General features: G+C 37.4%; 1 protein-coding gene across 2 annotated transcripts in view; it reads left to right on the top strand.

Moving 5' to 3' along the window:
- The window catches only part of GUCY1A1 (guanylate cyclase 1 soluble subunit alpha 1), a 59674-nt gene extending 41415 nt beyond the window's left edge, over positions 1–18259 (top strand). For both annotated transcript variants that reach the window (XM_056119056.1, XM_056119055.1), the window contains exons 7-9: positions 3833–3976; positions 7938–8092; positions 16160–18259. In XM_056119056.1, coding sequence (XP_055975031.1) covers positions 3833–3976; positions 7938–8092; positions 16160–16361 — 501 coding nt within the window. In that variant the 3' untranslated portion in view covers positions 16362–18259. The remainder of the gene's footprint in view (positions 1–3832; positions 3977–7937; positions 8093–16159) is intronic.
- Positions 18260–23778: the final 5519 nt, after the last annotated feature.

Genomic DNA, 23778 nt, shown 5'->3' with positions numbered 1-23778 from the left:
GCACTCTGGTATTTCAGAGCTTCCCTTAACGTGGAGTACATTTTTTAGGCGGAAATAATCATTACCACGAGAATACATAACCTCTGCTTTGTTCCAGTCTAGATGCCAGAAGTGTAAAACCCTCCTTTCTACAACTTCTAACAGGAAATTCCAGGCAAAGCTACGATTCCCTTGGGAAAAAAAAGAGTTTCATGTATAATTACAGATAAATGAATAGGCTTGTTAGGTTAAGCTTGATGGCCTCTTGTGGAATTCGTTATATTTATTTGCAGTTATTTTCTATCTTGAGAATGTTCCTCTTCTCAGAATTGAGAGAACATTTACTTTCCTTTGCAAACGGTTGTGATGGACTTGAAGAAGCAATTGCTATCAAGTATTTAGACTAAATGCATCTTACCAAGGATGGTAGCCAGGGTATCTGCACTAATACAAGAGCAGCTCAAGTTAGATAAGAATTGCCATTTCTATTAGTCTCCATTTCTGTTATCGCTTGACTTGTAATACTTGGAGACTATTGTTAGCAAATTGGGGTCTTATCCATGTATGCATACAATACATGAATACATGTAAAACATATAGTATGCTTAGTTATATGCTGATGGATAAGTAGATGCCTGCCTGCCAATGAATTGTCAGTTTATCAATACTATGACCTAATTGAACTGAAACCTTATTTACTTTTTCCTTTCTATTTATTCTTCATGGTCTGGAGCGATAGCACAGCAGTAGGGCGTTTGCCTTGCACGTAGCCAACCTGGCCGACCCGAGGTCTATTCCTCCACCCCTTTCGGAGAGCCCAGCAAGCTACCGAGAGTATCTCTCCCGCACGGCAGAGCCTGGCAAGCTCCCTGTGACGTATTCAATATGCCAGACACAGTAACAACAAAGTCTCCAATGGAGACGTTACTGGGCCCGCTCGAGCAAATCGATGATCAACGGGAGGGCCTTTACCTTATTCATTCTTCTTATTGTTGATTTAAATGGTCATTTATTACTTGGGCAAATATTTGTGATTCATCAATTATTTGCAAGCATAGGTGGGCACAATTCCTACAGGAGTTTATATTTAAGGGTCAATGGTTGTATTGAAAAGCATGAAATTCTCATCTCACCTGAAGGATGTTTGATTCCTTTCCAGACTGTACCAAGTACCGTAGCAACATGGGAGAAAGACCAAGTAGGGTTGTCACTTCCCCCAACTGAGCATCTATTGAAGCCTTTGATTTGTTAGCCTTGATAATAAGCACTTTTTATGTCATTGCTGCTGAAGAAAATTTTCAGTACTGCCTGGTTTGTTCATTAGCAAAAGCACTGATTATAAATGGGTTCATCAAAAAGAGACTGACTTAGAGGATTTGCATTCTACTGGGGCAAAATAAGGTGACAAATGAGTGAATTTCTATTGTATTCCAGTAGATCTAATATCCTAGTAGAAAAAAAAATATGACTGCTTTATCACATGAGAAAATGCTCTACATCATTAATCATTAGGGAGATGCAGATCAAAACCACAATGAGATACCATCTCACACCTCAGAGACTGGCCCACATTCAAAAGAACAAAAGCAACCGATGCTGGCGCGGATGTGGTGAGAAAGGGACACTCCTTCACTGTTGGTGTGAATGTCGACTGGTTCAGCCCTTCTGGAAAACAGTATGGACGATTCTCAAAAAATTAGAAATTGAGCTCCCGTTTGACCCAGCAATACCACTCCTGGGAATATATCCCAGAGAGGCAAAAATGTATAGTCGAAGTGACATCTGCATTTGTTTGTTCATTGCAGAACTCTTTACAATAGCCAGAAACTGGAAGAAACCTGAATGCCCAAGAACAGATGACTGGTTAAAGAAACTTTGGTACATCTACACAATGGAGTACTATGTAGCTGTTAGAAAAGATGAAATCATGAAATTTACATACAAGTGGTACTACATGGAAAGTACCATGCTAAGTGAAATGAGTCAGAAAGAGAGGGATAGACATAGAAAGATTGCATTCATCTGGGAGATATAAAGTAACAAAATATGAGATTAATACCCAAGAATAGCTGAGATCAGCACCAGGAGGATTACTCCATAACTTAGAGGCCAGCTGGGTATTCTAGGGGAAAGGGCAGTTCAGATAGAGAAGGGAGCACCAAATAAAGGGTGTTAGGAGGATCCTCCCAGGAGGGGAGATTCATGTCGAAAGTAGACTATGGACTGAACATGTTTGCCACTCAATGCCTCTTTTGCAGACCACAACACCCAAAAGGAGAGAGAGAACACAGGGGATTGCCCTGCCACAGAGACGGGGGGGATGGGTGGATGGGGTTGGGGGGATATTATCCATGGTGGTGGAAAATGGGCACTGGTGGAGGGATGGGTATCTGATCATTGTATAATCGAAACCCAAGCACAAAAAATAGTAAATCTACAACTGTACCTCATGGTGTTTCACTAATAAAAAAAAAAATATGACCGCTTTAGGGGAGTGAAGATAGAGGGTAAACACTGTGTAGCTTAAACTTGAAACTTGTAAACATTTACATTAATTTTTTTCAAGAAGAGAGATGGTAAAGGTTGATAGTTGTATCACAGAAGGTTAGAACAGAACTTCTTAAGTGTTAGCAGGAAGTAAAGGAAACACAGATATGCCAAGTCATCATTTGTAGAATTACTGCTCCAGAGAAAGGAATAGAAAGTGGGAACATATTTGTTATGTTTGAGGGATATTGGGAGACCAGTGGAATTGGAAAAAAGTATGCAAGAAAGGGAATAAGGAATAAGGAGAGTCATGTTATGGATTAGTAGACAGACAAGTCAGGAGCCAAGGAAGATTTGTAAGACTTCAGCATTTGCTCAGGGAATTCATTCTTTCTCTTCTCCATTATTCCACAGTGGAGGCTCTGGGAAAGAAAAGTAAAGTGGCCTGATAAATTACAGTAAATTTAGAAGAGAATAAAAATGCAACTATTAGAGTTGGCAAATTACCTGTAGATTTCGATGAATAGATTATTCATAGTCAGAATCACAGATAAAAAATGCCTGTCATAACAGTGATAAATAAAACATTTGTAACTTGTTTGATTTTCAATAGCCTTCCAAGTATTACTGTTACTCATTTATGAAATGGCACCTGGGTTTCTCTATCCTGTGACTAATATTAACGAAAACGCTTTCTCGGAAAATTCCCAAAGTCCCTTTTGAAAACAAAGGACTATTTTTAGGCATTGGGCAGGCACGCTCAGCTTTCTCAGGGCTAACTCCTGGCTCTGTACTCAGGGATCACTCCTGGCAGAGCTTGGGGTACCCTATGTGGTGCTGGGGATATAGTCTGAGTCAGTAACATGCAAGGCAAGTGCCTTAACCCCATTACCGTGGTCTAAAGTACTTTTAAAAACATCATTCACCAAACAGTGTGTGTGTGACTTTGTGCAAAATATTATATTGAGAGAGTGCAAAATCTGTAGGTGATTCCAATATTTTGAATCAATTCCTTATAAATTCAAAACTGATCATTTGTTACAACAAAGTTCATTTCACGATTTGAAAAGGCAAAATGATTAGATGAGATGTGAAAAATCTAGGAGCAAGTATGATGTGGAAACTTCTCTGAACCTGTGCTCACAGGATTATTCTCCCTTTCAGTACCATCCCCTGGTGTCTGGTGATAATTGAGTCCATTTCCTGAAGGAGGAAAAAGACATTTGAGTTTTATTCTCACTTTCTACAGGGCCCAAACACTCTGAAGGGTGTGCCATGTTTCTTAACTTCTACTGTGCATATGTACATATATGCTGTGATTCTTCCAGAACTTGTATTAAAAATATCAAACCTTTGCTGTGTGTAGGTAGAGACCATTGGAGACGCATATTGTGTGGCTGGAGGACTACACAAAGAAAGTGATACCCATGCCGTGCAGATAGCGCTGATGGCCCTAAAGATGATGGAGCTCTCTGATGAGGTCATGTCTCCCCATGGGGAGCCTATCAAGGTAAGGCAGGTCATATATTGTCCAGACCATGTCAGGCGAGTAGATGCTTCTCCATTGTTATTAAAAGAATGATGTATCTGTTAGAGTTTTGCTATAGAGTGAAATATCTCTGATTCATTTAAGCAGGAACAATTACTAGGAGGTACAAAATGATGTCTAGGATCATTGATAAGACCAATACCATCTATAAATCAGTCATCAAAAAATAAATTTGGGGAGCCGGAGCAATAGTACATTGGGTAGGGTGTTTGCCTTGCAAGCAGCCGCCTGGTTTCTATCCCCAGCATCCCATATGGTTCCCCCAAAACCTTCAGGAGTAATTCCTGAGTGAAGAGCCAGGAGTAACCCCTGAACATCGCTAGCTGTGACCCAAAAAGCAAAAAAAAAAAAATTAAATTAAATTTTAAAACTGTGGAAAATAAATAGTTTTTAAGTTGAATGGTAGGTTTGGTGATGTACATTTGAAGTTAATGTGTTGTAAAATATATATAGTAGTAAACTGGTACCTCTTAATGCTTTTTTTTTCACTTATGACCTCTTTTCACCCAAAAAATGCAACACTGCTGTCAGAAATACTTCAGATTTATTATGCATTTGATTTTTAATTGATTTTTTGTCATTGCACTTCAGAAACCTTTTACTGCTGGCATATTTTTCATGACTTCCCTCCCCCATCACACTCCACATTTAGTTCATGACCTATATAGTATATATCAGCCATGATTTAAGGAGCTAGGGTATAAGCTATTGTTCCTTTAATACCAATTTTTTAAAAAATATTTCCAAAGCTGCCCTGGAGAACCAATGCTCTTTCTATGATGCTAAAATTGGCTACAGAACTAAGCTCCCATGTTCAGTCAGGAAACATGTTCAGAAAGCTGCTGTCTCTACTACTGATTATAGAACAAAACTGATCAACTCTAATTTGAGTCAGAAACCTGGAACTCCTGCATCAGGACCTCATCAAATGCGTGACTCGAAACTGGGCTTTGCACAGCAAGCTGTGGAACACCCAAGACTTCCACAGTTGTGCTTTGCCTTGGACCCACAGAAGGATAGTTAGTGCAGGAAACCTGGCTTCCAAATCCCAGAACGTATGCCTCATTGAGCAAACAGAAGTAGATCTAGTCACTAAAAGTATGAAAAATGTGGTTTTTAATTTTTCTTTACAACGTGGGGATGACATTATACAAGAATGAATACTGAAAGCTAATGCATTAATATTTATTTCAAGGTACATAATATCCAACATTTCTAGATAAGTCCCATCCTAGAATAACCTCACAGTGCAGTTGCTAAAATTAAATGATCATGTGTGACATTGGTTTAAAAGACTATGAATAGATTATCATTCATTATCCTACTTATTGGAAATCTGTTATTTAATTTTTATGAAAAAGTCCTCAGTAGATGATCTTCAGAAATGTACTTTGAAGTAATATCGGATCCTATCTGATATGCTGTAAACTATGTAGTGGGGGTTGGGGTGGGAAACTGGGGACATTAGAACTGGGAAATTACACTGGAGAAGAGATGGGTGTTGGAATATTGTATGACTGGAACCCAATCATGAACAGCTTTATAATGCTCTGTCTCATGGTGATTTAATAAAAAAATTAAAATTACAAAAAAATTTAAAAAAAAGAAAAGAATTTCAAAGTTCAAAAAAAAAAAAGAAAGAAAAACTGACATCTAACATATCAGCCCATGTTGCAGCAGCCAAGGAGCTGCAAACTGTGTGGCCTTTTCGATCCAGTTTTAGTAGCCCTACAGTGACACTTTCATTGTTTCCTACATCTGAGCACAAGCAATTATAAGTCTGCACAGGTGGGAGGATTCTTTGATCCACTGAGTCAGGAGGAGAGTCTAAAATAAGAATATGCTTGTATTTCCTGTTTGCAGAGGGAAACACTAGAGACTGGTAGTATTTAGGGGTTACCAGGGCAAGTTTTAGTAGTATTTGTGGGGCTTGGGGAGTTGAACTCACTGTCTCTCACCCACAAGGCATGATCCCTACTACTTAAGCCACATACCTGACCTCATGGTTGGACTGTAAAAGCACCACAAGGGTCAGAGAGACAGTTTGGGGGGTAAGGTGCTTCCCTTGTATATGCCTGACCTGTGTTCATTCCCCAGAATCTCATATGTCCCCAGGCACTGCCAGGAGTGATCACTGAGCACAGAGCCAGGGGTAAGCCCTGAGTACTGCTGGACAACTCCACTCCTCAATTCCCCCCCCCCCAATTTTTCTTAAGTACCATAGTATCTAATTTTTCACATTTAATTTTCATAATTAAAATTTTTAATTTTTTATCTTTGTGAGTTTTTTTGGTGAATAGTCACATCTGGCAGTACTCAGGGATTACTCCTGGATTTGTGCTCATGTTTCATTTGTGGCAGGGCTGAGAGATTGTAGTTGTAAAAACTTGGCCAGGAACCGGCAGAGTCATTGGTGGCGACATGTCATGTGCTGTTATGTTCTTCATGCTGTCTGTGTTCCTTTTTCATTCATTCTCTGACCCCTGCCTCTGCTTTACCTTATTGTTGTTTTGAGGGGTTTTTTCTTGATTGTTCCTCTTAAGAGTATATCAGGCTGGAGCGATAGCACAGCAGGTAGGACACTTGCCTTGCACGTGGCCAACCCGGGTTCGATTCCTCCACCCCTCTCAGAGAGCCCAGCAAGCTACCAAGAGTATCCCACCCGCACTGCAGAGCCTGGCAAGCTCCCCATGGCGTATTCAATATGCCAAAAACAGTAACAACAAATCTCACAATGGAGACATTACTGGTACCCACTTGAGCAAATCCATGAACTGTGGGAGGACAGTGCTCCAGTGGCCATTATGATCTGGGCCTAAGCAACTCTAACTCTTTCTCTGTACTTTTTGTCTTAAAAATTACAGTTTCTAAAAAAAAAATGGTACAGTTGCTAGTCTCATAATATTTGTCATTCAAAAGAAGAATGCTTAAAACCCTCCACTTTATATCCTAAGAAGTGTCTTATTTTGCCCTCACTGATGGTGTTGTCAGAAACAGCTCCTGAATATTTTGTGTCTTTCTGACCCACTAGATAAAACATGTTCCCATGAAAAACCCGTAGACACTTAGTCTTGTCACTATGGTGAATGTGATAGACTAAGTGTGGAAGGTAGCACCAAATATTGAAGACAAATGAATTTAAAATTATTAATACGTTAAATGGGAGAGAAGGGGAAATTTCACTTTACCTTGATGGTATTTCTCTAACTGATCAAATCATCAAAACCACTTGAGATAGATTTGTGCAAAACCCCAAACTTCTATTTGTATAGACCAGGGTCCCCCAGTGACAAGAATTCAAGGAGGAAGGATTAATTACATGTCTATCCTGAGCAAGGAAATGGATGAGGGTAGTAGACTTCACAGAGAGAGGACTGAAGGTCACTGAAGAGGGGATTATTCACGAGACAAAGCACAGATGTTCTGCAAGTGATGATTAATCTTGCCCTGTATCGCCATAGGTTATTCAGATAGAAAGGGCACGGCTGGTGCTGACCTAACTCTGGGAAGAGGCTCTTCCCTAGAAATTCTTCTAGGTAATTTAAGCAGTGGAAAATGTTCCTTGACCCCAGAGGACCTCCTCTTATTTTGACTCAAAATAATCTGCATGCCCAGATGCACTTAAGACACATGATCTGGATATATTAGGGGGGAGGGTGAGAAGGTGAGGAGCAAGGGGATGAGTGGGTGGCCTTCAAAACCACAGTGCAGAAAGGGCGTGTAGCGTTGTGACTGATTCTGCACTGGAAATTTTAGTTGTTTGTAAGGAGAACAGGGAACGGAGTTGGAGCTCTTGAGAAAGGGTGGAGCGCTATTAGGAGAATGATTACCGGAATAATTTAGACAGCATTCAGAGGACACGGACACGTGAGAATTGTTTTGCCAGTGACCAAAAACACCATGTTGTGCTGTGCATTTTTAGATGCGGATCGGTCTGCATTCTGGGTCTGTTTTTGCTGGAGTTGTTGGAGTGAAGATGCCCCGATACTGCCTTTTCGGAAACAATGTCACCTTGGCTAACAAATTTGAGTCGTGCAGTGTACCACGGAAAATCAACGTCAGCCCAACGACATACAGGTATTGATTGCACAGAGCAACTGATGTGTACCCTTTTGAGAATACACAGTTACCATTGCCCACCCCTCCCCATTTGTTTGTTTTCTACTCAGTGCTTCTTGTTGCTTAAGGGATCTTAAAGGAAAAAGAAAAATAGTAACTCATTTTCCCCAAGTTAACCTATAAAGACTACTCTATGGCGTCACAAGAACATCTTTCCTGAGATAGCTGTCACCCAACTGTCATCTTTGACGCACGCCCCTTTTTATTTCATTCTTCTTCTTTTTGTGGCATGCATTAGTGTTCTTCACTCTTTGACAGACTTCTTACACCGAATTGGATTCCTGCAGTTCAGATCTGAAAAGTTCCCTGGAATTAGCACTGACTTCACAAAGTTGGGGGCCTGGTTTGCCAAGAAGAATGCCCTTATTGCAGGTGCCACTTATGTCTAAATTCTTTATTCAGTTTTTACATTTCGGTTTTGGGAGACACCCAGTTGTGCTCAGGTCATTCTCCTGGTAGGGTTGAGGGATCATCTAGGGTGTCAGGGATTAATCCCAGGTTCACTGCTTGCAAGGCAAGCATCCCACTATACTTTTTCTTCAGCCCCGTCTTTCTAACTCTACTGTCTAACTTCTTATTTCATTTTGAAAATCCCATTTATGATAGAAACTTAAAATAATAACACATTTTCCCATGGCATTGATGGTGGTAATCTTAAACTAAGCCAATGAACCAGTCTTGTTCATAGAGAAATGATTTAGTAGTTCTTTTTCTTCTGAAAAAAGCTCCCGAATCTGACTCAAATTGGTAAGTTTTCTTCAAATTTCGCAGCATGGAAAGATGAGTCTATTACTAGGACACCCTCTTTTGGGAGAGCTCTGTTAGCAGTACCCCAGCCCCACTCACAGCATCCTGGTCCCCAGCTTCTCCCAGAGACAGAGACCAGCCCCACTGCTCCTATTTGAACTCATCCTCTTTGGTTTTGCTTTCAGCTTCTTAAAACTTTTCTCCTGAAAAGGAATACTTTCCTCAATTGCTTGAATGGAATCATTTCCACCAAAAACATAAACTTATCTCACTATTAAGCCTCTGGAAATTAATGTCTCCTGGTTTTCAAGACTTTCTCAACTTCCTGCCTATTATGTATCTACTCTGGTTTCCAACAATACTTCTTACACGTCTATTTTCTTTGTCTCCTTCTTAATGCTCCAGTTTATTCCACCTTACGTTCCTTGCACTCCGTGGGAATCCTTTTATTGTTGCTGCTCAGGGGTTATTCCTGACTCCGTACTGAGGAATCACTTCTGTTAGTGCTCTGGGGACTATGGGGGGAGTTGGGGATCGAATCTGGGTTGTCCGAGCGCAAGGCAAACTCCCCACCCTCTGTAAGATTGCTCTGACCCCACCCATGGGAATCTTTTGAATTGGGATGGTGATTGTATTTTGAAGTTTATTTCTTTTTTGTCTCCCACAACTAAGTAGCAGGTGAGTAGCGTGCACAGTCCTTCCTTTTTACAATTTCTTCTTTAGACTGAAATCACACCACACACACATGCCTTGTTTCCTTTCTATGCATCTCCAGTTCATCCCGTAATTCTTCACTCATATCTTCTATTCTGTATTTCCTTTTTCATGACTTGTTTATCATATTCAAATTAAATGAGCCCTGTATAGCAAATGATTTCACATACACAGCACTTCATGAAATCTGCTTCTCACACAGAACAGTTATATTGATCTCTTACAAATGACTCCACAGTTCTCCAAACTGTTCAAATCAGAAAACCCAGAGGGAGAGATCAGTCCTTTCTCCATGCTTCACCCCCCCCCCATCACGTGCAACTATAAATTATTTTCTGATGACATTTTCCTTTTCTCTTCCTTATTTCAACTCATGCCAAGCTATTCTTGAGCCTCCTCTTCCAAAACACCCCAGTGTGATACTCATTCTTCTCCCATGTCCGTTCTTACTGCTCTCTTCCCCACAGTTCCTCCTCCACATATGACCTAGGTTGTCTGGACTTGTCAGCGGACACGTGGGATCTCCAGGCTCCCAAGCACCCCCAGGGAGCCGCTGAGTATCACTGGAATTCCCTCCCCCCCCAACCCCAAAAGAAAAATCAGATTTTCTTGCTAAAGTATAAATCAGATTTTATTACTTCTATTTTCAGACCCTCCAGTGACTTTTCATCATGAGCAGAAGTGACGTTAAACTTATTACCATAAGCTAAAATCCTCTCTGTGGTCAAATCAAGGTCTTGCTGGCCTCTGATGACTTGTTTTCATCCACTTCCTCTTTCCTTTACTGATCTTCTGCCACCCTGACCTTGTTGTTATTCAACAGACTCGCTAACCTGATTCTTGCATCAAAGATGCTTCTGTTCCCGATTTTATGCTTCTTTTTACATCATCTTTCCCCCACCGCCCATCTCCCCTGCATGAGACTTTAAGACAAATATTGCTTCTTTTAATAGATGCTCCTTTGTTTCCATAGCTACAGTATTAACCTCCCCTTCACACTATGGTGTCATCTCCTATGAAAGTGACTGTTGTTGGAAATGGTCTTTTACTTATGTGTTTGCTTCCATTTGTAGAGTGTCTCCCCTTGGAGAATATCATCCTCCAAGGTTGCATGGAATATGTCTTTGAGGATCACAGTCATATATGCAGTCCTTCCTTTACTAGAAAATGCCATGATATTTGTCTTTAATATGAGAGTATGACAGGAAGTCAGCAGGAAAAATATAAATATTAACTGACCAGTTTCTTGATTGTGGTATGAAAATAACACATAACTGCAGGAGAATTAGAAAAGTTCCTGGGGACAAAATGGTACTTAGGTTATCTGCAAATAATTTACCTGCAGATCAGTCCTAGCTAGAAATGAGTCAGTCTTAGAGAGTACTATTTTTTTCTCTTTGGAGGATTTGCAAGGATGTCACCTTTACTACAGAAGAGTCAACCACTAGTTCTTTCCTGGATACCTCTGTTACTTTTCTAGGGATTAGGTAAGGAACTGTGTGTCTCTGTGAATTTTGAGGTGTCCTGGCCTGTATTTATATCTGCAAAACCAAATCTCTGCATATAAAAATTGTATTTTTCAAGTTCTCTTTTAATATTTTTGAGCTACACCCAAAAGCCCCAGAGGACTGCTCCCAGCAGAAGGGTCACTTTGGAGGTGCACAGGGACCACGTGGTGACAGGGAGCAAATCTGGGCTTCCTGAATGCTAATCATACACTCTTCCCATCTCTTGAGCTATCTTTCTGATCCCTTTAGTCGTTTATTTAAGCAATATAAAATTAAACTCTCAAACATTTTTTCTCATGTCTCAAATCCTGGTGGTCTTGAATTATGATAGGAGACATTGGTATTAGTTACTTGTTGTACTCCCAAAATATAACTCAGGTCTTTGTCTTCCCAGCAGACATTTTCATTAAAGACATTTTCATTGACAACACAAGGTTAAAAACTTATATCCTGTTTAGATAACTACATTTCACTGATACCAGGAGTAATCATACATATCTTTACTCCACCTATAGTGCATGTGTGTGTATGTGTGTGTGAAGTAAGAAAGTTCTTATTGAAATTTATTTAGAAAGATGCGAGGGGAGAGAAGGGGAGAAGTGCATGTTCTAGAGAGAACACAGTCTTCTTGGTATTGGAAATATCAAAAAAACAAGGAGACAAGCAAGTGAGTTATGTGTTTAAGAAAGATCATGGGCTTTAAGAGCAAACTCGCCTCTAGTATTCTTAATAAAATATTTTGTATTTTACTATGTGTCTTAAAAACAGTAGAAATGTAGAAAGTAAATAAAAGTAGCTCATACCTTCTCTGTTCAGAGATTAACACTTCACATTTTTGTCTACTTTTTCATTATTTTTTAGTATGTGTATATACTCACAGAAGTGACAGTAAAAAGCCAATTTATATTGAATCTCAACGTATTTGCTAAAGTCATTTCTATTTTTATAGACAAATAGGTTATAGATTATATTTTCTCATTTTTTATTTGAGTAAAATTTATTTTCCCATATGAAATAATTTAAAGATTAAATATTGGAATAAAAAGAAAAATAAAGTATGTGAAATAAAATGTAAAAATGAAATTTACAGGGCAGAGACTGGCAAATACAGTGCTTTATAACAACATTGTTAAACGTTTTCCATAAAAAATTCTATATTTGGGTGGCCTAAGTGATAGTAGAGCAGGTAGATTCGTACATAGTGAACCCGGGTTTGATCCCCAGCACCAAATATGGTTCCCAAGCCAAACCAGTTGTGATCCTTGAGCACAGAGCCAGGAGTAAACCATGAGTACTGCTCAGTGTGACCTGAAGACAAAAGAAAACTTCTCTATTCTTCTCATACCATATTAAAAACTTAAAAGGGAATGTATAATTTTGATTTCAATCAAAAGTTTGTGCTTTCAAAAGTTGAATTAATGACTGAATTATGAAGAAAATCATTCTATTTTTACTCATTCAAGACAAACAATAATTTGTTAGAGGTTATATAAGAAGTTGTATAAGTAAAAAAGGCAATTATTTCTTTGGAGAGTTTTATTTACAGCACATGGAATTCTGGGATGACAATTCTGACATAAAAAAACAGCAAACTTAAGTTTATTGCTACATTAATTAAACAATGTTTGTATTTAGGACACAAAATACACACCCATATGTACAGAACTCTTACCTTCAAACTTCCACTTCCAAGTTCTAATGAGCAATTTCAAATCTTGCAATGCAATGATATTGTATTATTTTAAACAGAAGATGTTTTTCTTTTATGTTAGGGGGCAATTTTCTGCACTTGTTTTTTGTTTTGACTATAAGCAGAGAACTAGCCAGATAGATTAGATATTGTATGAAAATCAGTTGGTCAATGGATGGACCATAGAGATTTATGGAGATGATGGATTATTAAAAATAAAAATCGCACTAAGATGGGAGGTAAATGGATCAGGGAACTCCTATTTCCAGGGAAAATTCGAGAATAAAGCCACAGTATCTAGATGCTTAGGCAAGACCAAAGGAAAACAAAACAAAATAAAAATAAGAACTCTGTGTCTCCAAAAGCAAGCAAACACATTCCAGAATAGCAGATTTACTTTCTGCAACCAGCCAGCCTAAATGGGAAGGGAAAACAATAGTCAGAACACACCATCGCTATGGAAAAGAACTGTTAAATATTGAAGCTATTTGCAACCTGATTTGTGAATTGTGAACAGTGGGAATGTTACTGAGGAACTGAATTTATTTTTTTAAATTTTTATTTAAATTTTTATTATGCATTTTTGGGCTGGAGCGTTTAATTTTTATTTAAATTTTTATTATGCATGTTTGGGCTATAGCACAGCAGGTAGGGCATTTGCCTTGCACGCAGCCAACCTGGTCGGCCCAGGTTCGATTCCTTTGTCCCTCTCGGAGAGCCCAGCAAGCTACCAAGAGTATCTCGCCCGCACAGCAAAGCCTGGCAAACTACCCGTGACATATTCGATATGCCAGACACAGTAACAACAAGTCTCACAATGGAGACATTACTGGGCCCGCTCAAGCAAATCCATGAACAACGGGAGGACAGTGCTACAGTGCTATCTGCCATAGAGGCAGTCTGGGGTGGGAGCTCTGTGGGAGTGAATTTGGGGACATTGGTGTTGGGAAATATACACTGGTGAAGGGATGGGTATTGGAACATTGTATGAGTGAAACTCAGTGATGAAGAACTTTGTAACTGTATATCTCACAGTGATTCAAAAATAAAAAAAAATTAAGAAATAGTAAAGTAAGTAAAGTAAAGGCCCTCCCGTTGATCATCGATTTGCTCGAGCAGGCCCAGTAACGTCTCCATTGGAGACTCTGTTGTTACTGTGTCTGGCATATCGAATACGCCACGGGGAGCTTGCCAGGCTCTGCCGTGCGGGCGAGATACTCTCGGTAGCTTGCCGGGCTCTCCGAGAGGGGCAGAGGAATCGAACTCGGGTCGGCCATGTTGGCTGCATGCAAGGCAAACGCCCTACCACTGTGCTATCGCTCCTCAGAAATGTATACCCTAATGTGGTGTACTTACAAACCTTAGTATTTGGGGAATGAGTGAAGAATTCCTCTTCTCTAGCATTTGCTGATTTGTCCCATGTATTTCTTTCACAACTGGCTTTAGTCTAGTAATGGTTTAACGGGCTTGAAAATTCCTCACTCTAACAGTTGCCTCTCACAAGAACTGTATGTCACTCTATGTGCCTGTAATATATAGTCTACAGTTTGAATTAGAATCAGTTTTCATTGCAAGATCAATTAGAATGTATTCAGCTTTTCATTTTTAAACATTTATAGTCATCACATGAATCTTTTAGATTATTTACTTATGAACATAGAGTGCTCCCAGCTTCAACTTTAATAAGCATCCATTTTCTGTGCAAATTGATTATACCAACATAAGTTCTATCTACAATGTTTGAAGGCTTCTTCCTCCAAAATCTGATTTTATCAGACTTTGTTATTTTTACCAATATGGTAGGTGGTATGTAATATCCAGATAATGTTGATTCATCTTATTTAATCAGTTTGTTTTTCTTAACATTGGTTCTAAAAATATACACTCTTATCCTCACTTCTCAGAGATTATAAAACTGATATAATTTTTTCTATTCAATCCTACATCTACTGTGCTTCCAAGATAACACTTTTAATACTATGTAATTCTGTAACATTTTATTATATATTATAAAGTACTATGATTTATAAATGATAGGCATTTAAAATATTATGATTCTTTACTAGATCATCATTTCATTTATGTTATTATTTTGCACATTACATAGCTATTGGTGCACTGCTAAAAATTAGTTAGTAATGGAACCAGAGTGACAGTACAAGGGTTAAGGCACAAGCAAGTATCAAGCACTCTGAATCCCAGTAATCCAGCACTGCAGGGATATTCGAATCTTTGCATCCCTGTACCACATACTTGGGTCCCAAATGGAACTGCCACCTGGTTGGCTACAGATTGCATCACAAGGAGGGGATATTGGGCCTCCTTAGCATCACTTGGGAGGCCTTAAAAGTCAGTAACAGAAGACTTTCATGTTCTTGAGAACAGTCAATTTTGAGACCTTAATTTCTTCAGTCCTTAAGAAGGTATCCAAAAATCAAACGTGCACCATTTCTGTATTCCATTTATATATGACCTTCAAGCTTCAGGAATGTAAAGCCATGATCTGGTTGGGCAGATATGGTAAGTGATTTTCTGTAAAGCTGACTTAGAAAGATCAATGTATTTCATCAGTGGGCTTAAAAATGGATTGAAAAGACATTTATTATGTTTACATTTGTCTGAAATCTAATATTATAAATACTCATAAACTTTAGCCAAAGGGTTATAACTTAAAATTAGCTTCATCAAATAGACAAATAGCATCAACAAATGAATGTTGATAGAATAGATAAACTTAATTTTAAAAATTACTGCAAATATCAGACAGTAAGTAGAATGGCAACATGTACAATTAAATATTTCTGATGTCTACTAACCTGATCACAGAAAACACTACTAATATGTCACAAAGGTAATCAGTTTATTAGAACTTTTCTTTCACTTATAAAGAACTTTTCTCTTATAACTCCATGTCTATGATGTCATTTAATAAAATTCACAAAATAAATATATTGAAGAATGGACACTATCTTATCTCTATTTGCTTAGGAAGGGTTGTGGTTTATTCTATAACATTATGTTTATAGTGTTTCATTTTGCCATTTCTAGACTTTCTGATTATTTTGGATTTGTTTCCCCATCACTCTGTATATGCACTTACTCTTAGGATTATAGCCTATATTTTTGTAAAAATATTCCATAATTACTTTTCTTACTATGGGTAAATATGTTGTTTGCTAGATCTTTTTGTCATTGTGAATTTTTCATTATGCTTATGTGAATATATTAATATTATTAATTTCTTTCTGTCAGACTTAAAATGCTCTACTTAATAATATTTCAGGAGTACCCATTAAGTTGCATTATGTTTGCTTGAATAGTCATTGATACAAATATTAAAACCAAATACTAATTTTAATTTTCCAGATTACTCCAAGACTGTCCTGGTTTTGTGTTTACTCCCCGATCAAGAGAAGATCTCCCACCGAACTTCCCCAGTGAAATTCCTGGAATCTGTCATTTTCTGGAATCCTATCAGCAAAGAACAGATTCAAAATTAATGTTCCAAAAGAAAGAGGTTTCAGATGGCAATGCCAATTTCCTGGGCAAAGCATCAGGAATCGATTAGCTAAATCTCTAGCTAGTGATTAGTCTTTGGGGGTTGTTCCCTCTGAGCTGATGTAGAACCACTGAAAGCACTTTAGGATTGCGGATGGCCAAAGAGCAGTATTAAAATATCAGGAGTTAAGTCATGATCTACTTTTTCTTCTACTTAATATGACAAAACTACATTCACATCCATACTTCCAATTCCACAGTGAGGGGAAAAAATGCCTCAAAAAGTGACTTTTAGCGGAAATTTCTATTATATAATAATCACTTATTATATGTCAAACATCAGCGCATTGTGTATATATCAGTAATTGTAATCTGTGCAATCTGATGACGTCACCTGAAGTCTTGTGCCCTGGTGGGAATGCTCCGGTACCTAAAGTGTATTTGTGATAGTGTTGCCTTAAACAGAGCTTTTTGATAAGAGTTTATAGCCATTGATACTATAAATTCTTGTGAACTTTCATCATTTCAACTTTGCTTTTTATTACATTTTTCTCATGCATTATTAGGAGAATATAACTAAATGCATTATAACCTTTTCTGTTACCATTTTCCTTTTCTTTAAGAAAACAAGTGATTATGGGTTAGATGAAATATGAATATTAAATAGTTCTGTAAATCAATTATTATTTTATAAAAATTATCCAAGACATAATGTGCCATAACTATAAATATTTCCTTTTATTGGGTACAGTTATTCTATGCATGATAAAGGCTACTTAATTCTTATAAGCAAATGTACTTCCTACTAATTCATTTAGTGTAGAAATAGAGACTTATTGCTTATATAAAATGCAGTAATACCATTTTAATTTAACTTAAGTTGAAACAACCTAGAAATAATTAAGTATCAAGTGAACCCACTGTAAAGGATCAAGGCAAAATATTTATACTACACACACACATACACACATACACACACACGCATGTACACACACAGCATAATTAAATTTATTTCAGCAGACATCTTCCATTGCTATGCTGAGCCATAGTAAAAAACAATCCAATAAAAAAACTTAAGTACACTGTGGTAAATGAAACATTTTCTTTTTATACATAGCTTTTGGGTTTTAAATGTATTTGTGTTGAAAACTTTGGTGTGTGAATATGTCGTAAGGATCATCAAGTTTTTTTGTCTTCTCAAGTACACTTCTGTGAATATTTTAGTTGAAATATCTAAATTTAAAGACTTTTTAAAAAGAATATTACTATTGAAGAATACCATGCTGTGATTTCCTCATTGATACTTTTAAACATTTTTCTAAAATTATAAGGTTTAATTTTAAGAATGTTAGATCAAAGTATCTTGCAAACTAAATAATTTACAGTTTGGATTGGGTTGAATTTGTTTTTTAAAAGAGCTAAATGTCAAAACAAGGGCATTATAATTTTTAGCATATAGTTTTAAGATCTGCTTTAATAGAGCCATGCGTACACCAGATTTTTATTTGAAAATCTTAGAAGTAAATCAGATTATAAATTTGTTAATTATCTACACTCAGCTCCATAGTGAAATCAGGAGTAGGAAACCATTACCCTAGATATTGCAATGATTAATAATTGTTATCACATGATATCACAATGTCTTGAAGGACCAAATGTTTTGTTAAATGTCACTTAAGGTTTTGGAGAGCACTAGTTACTGGGAAGATATAGTTAAGAGTTTCACAATTATATAAAGTTAAAAAGTATTTAAAAACAAATAAGCATTAAATAGATTTTTCTTTCTGGGACTGAACCACTATTATTTAGAAAATAATATTAATTTTAAAAGCAATGTAAATTTTAAGCACATGGTAAAATTTCTTCATCAGAAATTTAAGCAGACACCAGTTCAGTAAAAATGTAGTCTACAAAAATTTGTAAGTTAACTAGAGTTGAAAATGCATGTTTACACAGAGAGAGACGGAAATAAATGTAAACAATCCCAGTTGATGCTATATTGAAATAATTTGTATAATTTTTTGATATTTTAAAGAAAGCTAACCCAAATTTATCTGCCTGGATAAATTGTCTATGAAGACTCCCCAGACCATCCTATAACTTTAAAATTATGGTATAGGGCTGGAACAATAGTGTAACAGATAGGGTACTTGCTTACCACACAGCCAAATGGGTTTGAATTCCGGATACTCCATATGGTCCCCCAAGCATTGCCAGGAGTGATTTCTTAGTTCAGAGCCAGGATTAAGCCCTGAGCATCACATATACAATGTTTTCACAATGAAATGTATTCAAGGGGCTGGAGAGGTAGTTCAACAATGTGGAGCACATATTTGTCCAAAACAGGCCCTGGTTAGATTCCTAACATCATGTGGTCCATAGAGTACTGAACCAGGAGCAATCCCCAAGTACTGAGCAGGATATAGTCCAAAACAAACAGCAAAAAAAAAATCATGTCAATAAATGTAAGACATTCTTTTGCTTTCTCTATTTATTCAGTTTGGAAGGTAAAGATTGTCGAGATATTTTCAGATCTAAATCACTAGCCAGTGTCAGACAACTTAGAAGGTAAGTTCTGAAAGGACTTAAATGATTAAAATGATAAAAAGACCAAAGTAAGTGGGAAGGAACTCTGAGGCTAAGAGTGGAATTGGACTAGGAGAAAAGAATAAATAAAGACGACCTAAGATAGAGTCAGTGGCTAAAAATAATGAATCTTCTTGTTCACTGAACTTTCCTAATTCATAACTTGAGTTCCCAAATGCTTCCTTATTATCCTGTTCTACTGAGAACCCTAGGAATGGTTCCTTTCATTTTTCTGTTGTTTCCTTCTATAGCTTTTAGTTTCATGGAGGTTATTTGGTGTAATAAACTAAGTTAATTTCTTTTTATACTTATTTCTTAAGCAAGCAGAGTTCCTTTGATGTTCTCTGAAAATGTTTTCCCATTTTTACCTTATTTTCTATTTTTATCAATATTTTGTGCAGAAAACACAATTTGAACTGAACCATTTTAATTTATATATGCAAGCTATTATTATGTGATGACAGGTAAAACTATATTTTTATTTTAAAAAGGTGGACATAAGATAAATAATCTCAAAATTCTGTGAGAGCACAAAGTGAAATACTCATTGCTTGGAGGTTCCTGTAATCTTAGGGAGTCTTCGAGGAATTCATGAAGTGTAGAGTGGGAAAACACATAGTCCAAGCAAGTAAACTGACTTACTCCAAGAAATGGAGTCTTGAAAATTAAGTGTGTATAATGGGCAGTGAATTGCCTGGAGTGAGTTGAGAGTGAGAAGATAAATATTTGAATACAAAACATGAAGGGAGCTAACTACAGGTTAAAGAGTATAATAATGACGATGATAGTAATGGTTAATATTTTAATTTCTCTGAAGTGCTTGGTTTAAAATAAATCTTGTGAAAGAAAAGAAGCAAACAAACAAAAATGTCCATTGGCTTCTCCTCTGTCTTCAGTAGTTTTAAAACAACTGGCAAGTGAGGCACTGATTTTTGTGATAACCATACAAACAGAATTGCTGTTTCCAAAAGGCAGTATCAGAAACAACACAGATCAAGTTTCATGTTTTCTTGCACAGATCATGAAGTGAACATTGTTCCTGTATCTCCAAGGGAAGTGATTTCTAATTCATCCTGACCACTTCACAAGAATGAAAGTACAATATGGGTACCTGATATGTGAATTTCACATTATTCATGGCTCCATGGTTGGGCCATCATAGCCCTCAGAGGAAGGAAGAATTGATTAATCTGACTAAACCTCCTTCCATATTTCTCCAAGAGAATGTCAGTCACATAAAGGCAAATGCACTTCAGGTTCATCTTATGGAAAGTTTAAAAGCAGTGGTATGAAAGAAGAAGGTGTTCTTTGGATAGCCTAGAAAATACAAGATAAATGAAGGGGAGTGTTCATTCCACATATGGCTAGGAGGTAGACATGCACCCCCAAGTTTATACAACTGGGAATATGTCCAAATTGTTCTTTACCTGCAAAGTTCAAATGAAGTCTAAGGTTGTATAATGTTTCAAAGTTGATAGTCAAGTTCTTGTAAAAGCAATAGTCCATACTTCCAAAGAGAATTTGTTAGTGGATTACTGCAGTAGTTTGAAGTAATGAAATGAATCCAGATTAGCCATTATTATTAAATAAAAAGAAGTATCTATGATGTATATGTGTGAAGATATTTAATAGATTGTGATCATTTCCTGAGTAATAGTTCTTCTTGCCTAATTGGGCATTCTTTAAATAGTTGTACTTGAGAAGTTAGATGAAGGCATATCTGATGGGTCAAAAGATGGGTGAGGTCAGACCAAGTGTGTGGAGGAAATCTTTACTAGAATAGGGGCAGGCAGAGGAGTTGCAGTTCCTATAAAGGACCTACTACCTCTTCTAAAACATTTAATGTGACAGAGATGATAACCCCTTATTCTGAACAAGTACGGAACACCAGTGTATAATTTCAAACCCAGGTCAGAGGGTTACCCTGCACATTTTTGCTGTGATTCTGGTCAGTCTCTTTTGCTAATAAGAGTGGAGGAATCATTTTTTCTGTGGAAGTCAGGAGCTGATGGAATTAATCTTTTGTAGTTTTCATTGTGCTGAATTTACTTTTTCTCTTAAAGGGTCCATTTTAGATTTTAGGTAAGGCATGACTCTCTTTCAAAGGCTTCTTTTATGATCATGATAATGCGCAGTCATTTAACGGTCTGACTTTAAACAACCTTAGACTTTTTACATTTAATCATCCTCTGCATTTCTTTGAGACAGCTTTTTCTTAACCTTCACACCTACACTTTTCCCTAGCTCAGCTCACAGGAGCCACGTGCTGGTTCATAGGAAAGTAATCCCTTACCTTCTCAGTAATACTAACTTCTTCCCATGCTCAATTGTCTGGAAAAGGAGGGAGGGAGGGAGTAAAATATTAAAAGTATTTTAATATGCCAGCAATAATTATAAGATTGAGAAACGAAGGCTCATCAATGCACACATTCAATTTTTAAAACCAAAAGAAAAAAATTCAGATTCTAACACTAAGGCTTTTAAAAGCCATCTGTACAGATTCCATCACAGTAAAATTAGTTTTGGAAAACTATTAAAAGATTTAAACATAGAGACTTAAATAATCAGAAAAAAATAATGGAAAATCTATAGTTATCACAGATATTCTGATGGGACATTAGGATAAGGTTGTGCTGCCTTTCAATATTTTTATCTACTTAACATCAAAGTAGGAAATTGAACATTTATATTGCACTATAAAGTTTATAGAGAATTGCTTAATAAATAAAATGACTTTGTATAAAACCCTGGTCCTAACATATCTGCTAAGTTGTTTAATTTGTCTGAAATGTTTCCAAAACATCTGTAGAAACAAAAGAAAGATCTAAGAACTAAAACAAAGCAAAAGCAAATGAACAAATGCTATTAAAGAAATTGGACAGCTTACCGTATTATAGACATCTGCAATGATACAAACAGAACCATATAACCTTTGGCAAGTTATAGTGGTCACAGAATTTTGTGCCTTTACAACAGTAATGCCCTCAATGCACTATCCAGATTCTGTTCAATCCCAAGGAGCTGTCCTTTTCCCCACATAAATAATGCCTTGCAAAATCAAAGTGAATAAAAATATGTTTGCGTTTGAGTATTTACTGTTCTTTCTCCTCCTCCCACATGGAAATTAAAGATGACTTGCAAATGTATATGACAGAACTTGATATTCACTCATCTAGAGAATTTAATCCAACGTCTTGGATTCCTGCACACAATTAGAAAAAAATATTTTAATATGCCAACAATAATTATAAGTAATGAAATGTGTTTATAATATGAATATTCATATATAAAATTAATAAAATGCTGTTTTCAATATCACAGAGAAATTCATTGTATTTTTTGAATGAGCATGACTAAATTGAAAAATCTCATATATTCTTTCTCCCCAGGGTGAATCATTATTTTGCCTTGTAAACAGATGCCATTAGCCCAGTGGTATTTACTAGATCACTTTGAGATAGTTTAAAAGACTGTATGTGGTGTGAGTATGTTTTGGTGTGAGTGTGTGTGTGTGTGTGTGTGTGTGTGTGTGTGTGTGCGTGAGCGCACATGTGCTCATGTGCGCTTATGGTTCCTAAAGTAAGGGATTTCCTTGAATCTAGCCCTAAAATTTCCCTTGAAATTCCCTTGAGGTATTTCAAACCCCTGAATGGAGAACTTACTCTCTAGGAGCAAAATAGCAAGATATAATGTTTGATATGAGAAGAGAATAAATAACTGGAAGAATTTTGTCACCTTTGGCTAAGATGACTTTCGATGAACAAAGGATATTAAACTTTTTTTCCTATTGTTTAGAAATATTCATGGGTTTCATATAAAGGCAACTAAGGTTTTCTGCAAACCTTTAGCATATTTCTGAAGTTATCTTTAATCACTTAATCACTTAACTTCCCGTTAGTCGTCGATTTGCTCAAACGGGTGCCAGTAACGTCTCCATTCGTCCCTGTCGCGTGCCAGTGTAGCCCAATGGCATCTGTTCGCTCTGGGAACATGAAGAGCCTCAAACCGATCGTTCATGATCTTGATGAAGAAGTCTGACCATCTGTAGGTGGGCGGCCATGTGGTCTTTTGGCATCCCGTGGGATCCAGTCAGTAACAGCTCTAGTCCAGGAGTCTTCTTTAAATCTCATTACGTGACCAGCCCATCTGATTTTCGACACCTTGGCAAATGAGACAGCATCCCTGATTCTTGATCGTCGACAGACTTCGGAACTCCGGATTCTTTCTCTCATTTGAGTGAAACGTGATATTCCAAGCATAGCTCTTTCAATTCCTCTTTGTGAGACCTAATAGCTTTCTCATCCTGTTTACATAGGGCCCAGGTCTCTGAGGCATATGTTAATGCAGGAAGAACAATGGAATCAAAGAGATGTGCCCAGAGCTGGAGGTTCTTTGTCCTCTTAGCTATTTCTTCAATGCTCTTGAAGGCCTTCCAAGCCGCTCTCTTCCTCCTGCGCAGCTCGGGTGCCAGGTCATTTGTCATGTTGACCTATCGACCTAGGTACACATAGCTGTTGCATTCGGAGATGGTCATTCTGTTGAAAGCGAATGGGGCGTCAGGAACGAGGCTGTTTCTCATAAACATTGTCTTCGTAAGATTCAGCTGTAGTCCTACCTTTCCACACCCATGGTCAAAGTCGGCCAGCATTTGTGCCGCTTGGCTGATGTTTGGTGTTATTAAAACAATGTCATCAGCAAAGCGGAGGTGGTGTAATTGCCGACCATCTATCTTCACTCCCATTCCTTCCCATTCCAGTCGTCGCATGATGTTCTCGAGGGTGGCACTGGAGAGTTTCGGTGAAATGATATCACCCTGCCGCACCCCTCTCTTGACATCAATGATTACTTCTTTGTAGAATGGTGAGATCCTGGTAGTGAATCCGCAATACAGCTCACGGAGG

Source organism: Sorex fumeus, unplaced genomic scaffold (genome assembly GCF_029834395.1).
Source record: "Sorex fumeus unplaced genomic scaffold, SorFum_2.1 ptg000039l, whole genome shotgun sequence".
In the NCBI taxonomy this organism is placed as follows: Eukaryota; Metazoa; Chordata; class Mammalia; order Eulipotyphla; family Soricidae; genus Sorex; species Sorex fumeus.
This window is presented reverse-complemented; position numbering and strand designations above follow the sequence as displayed.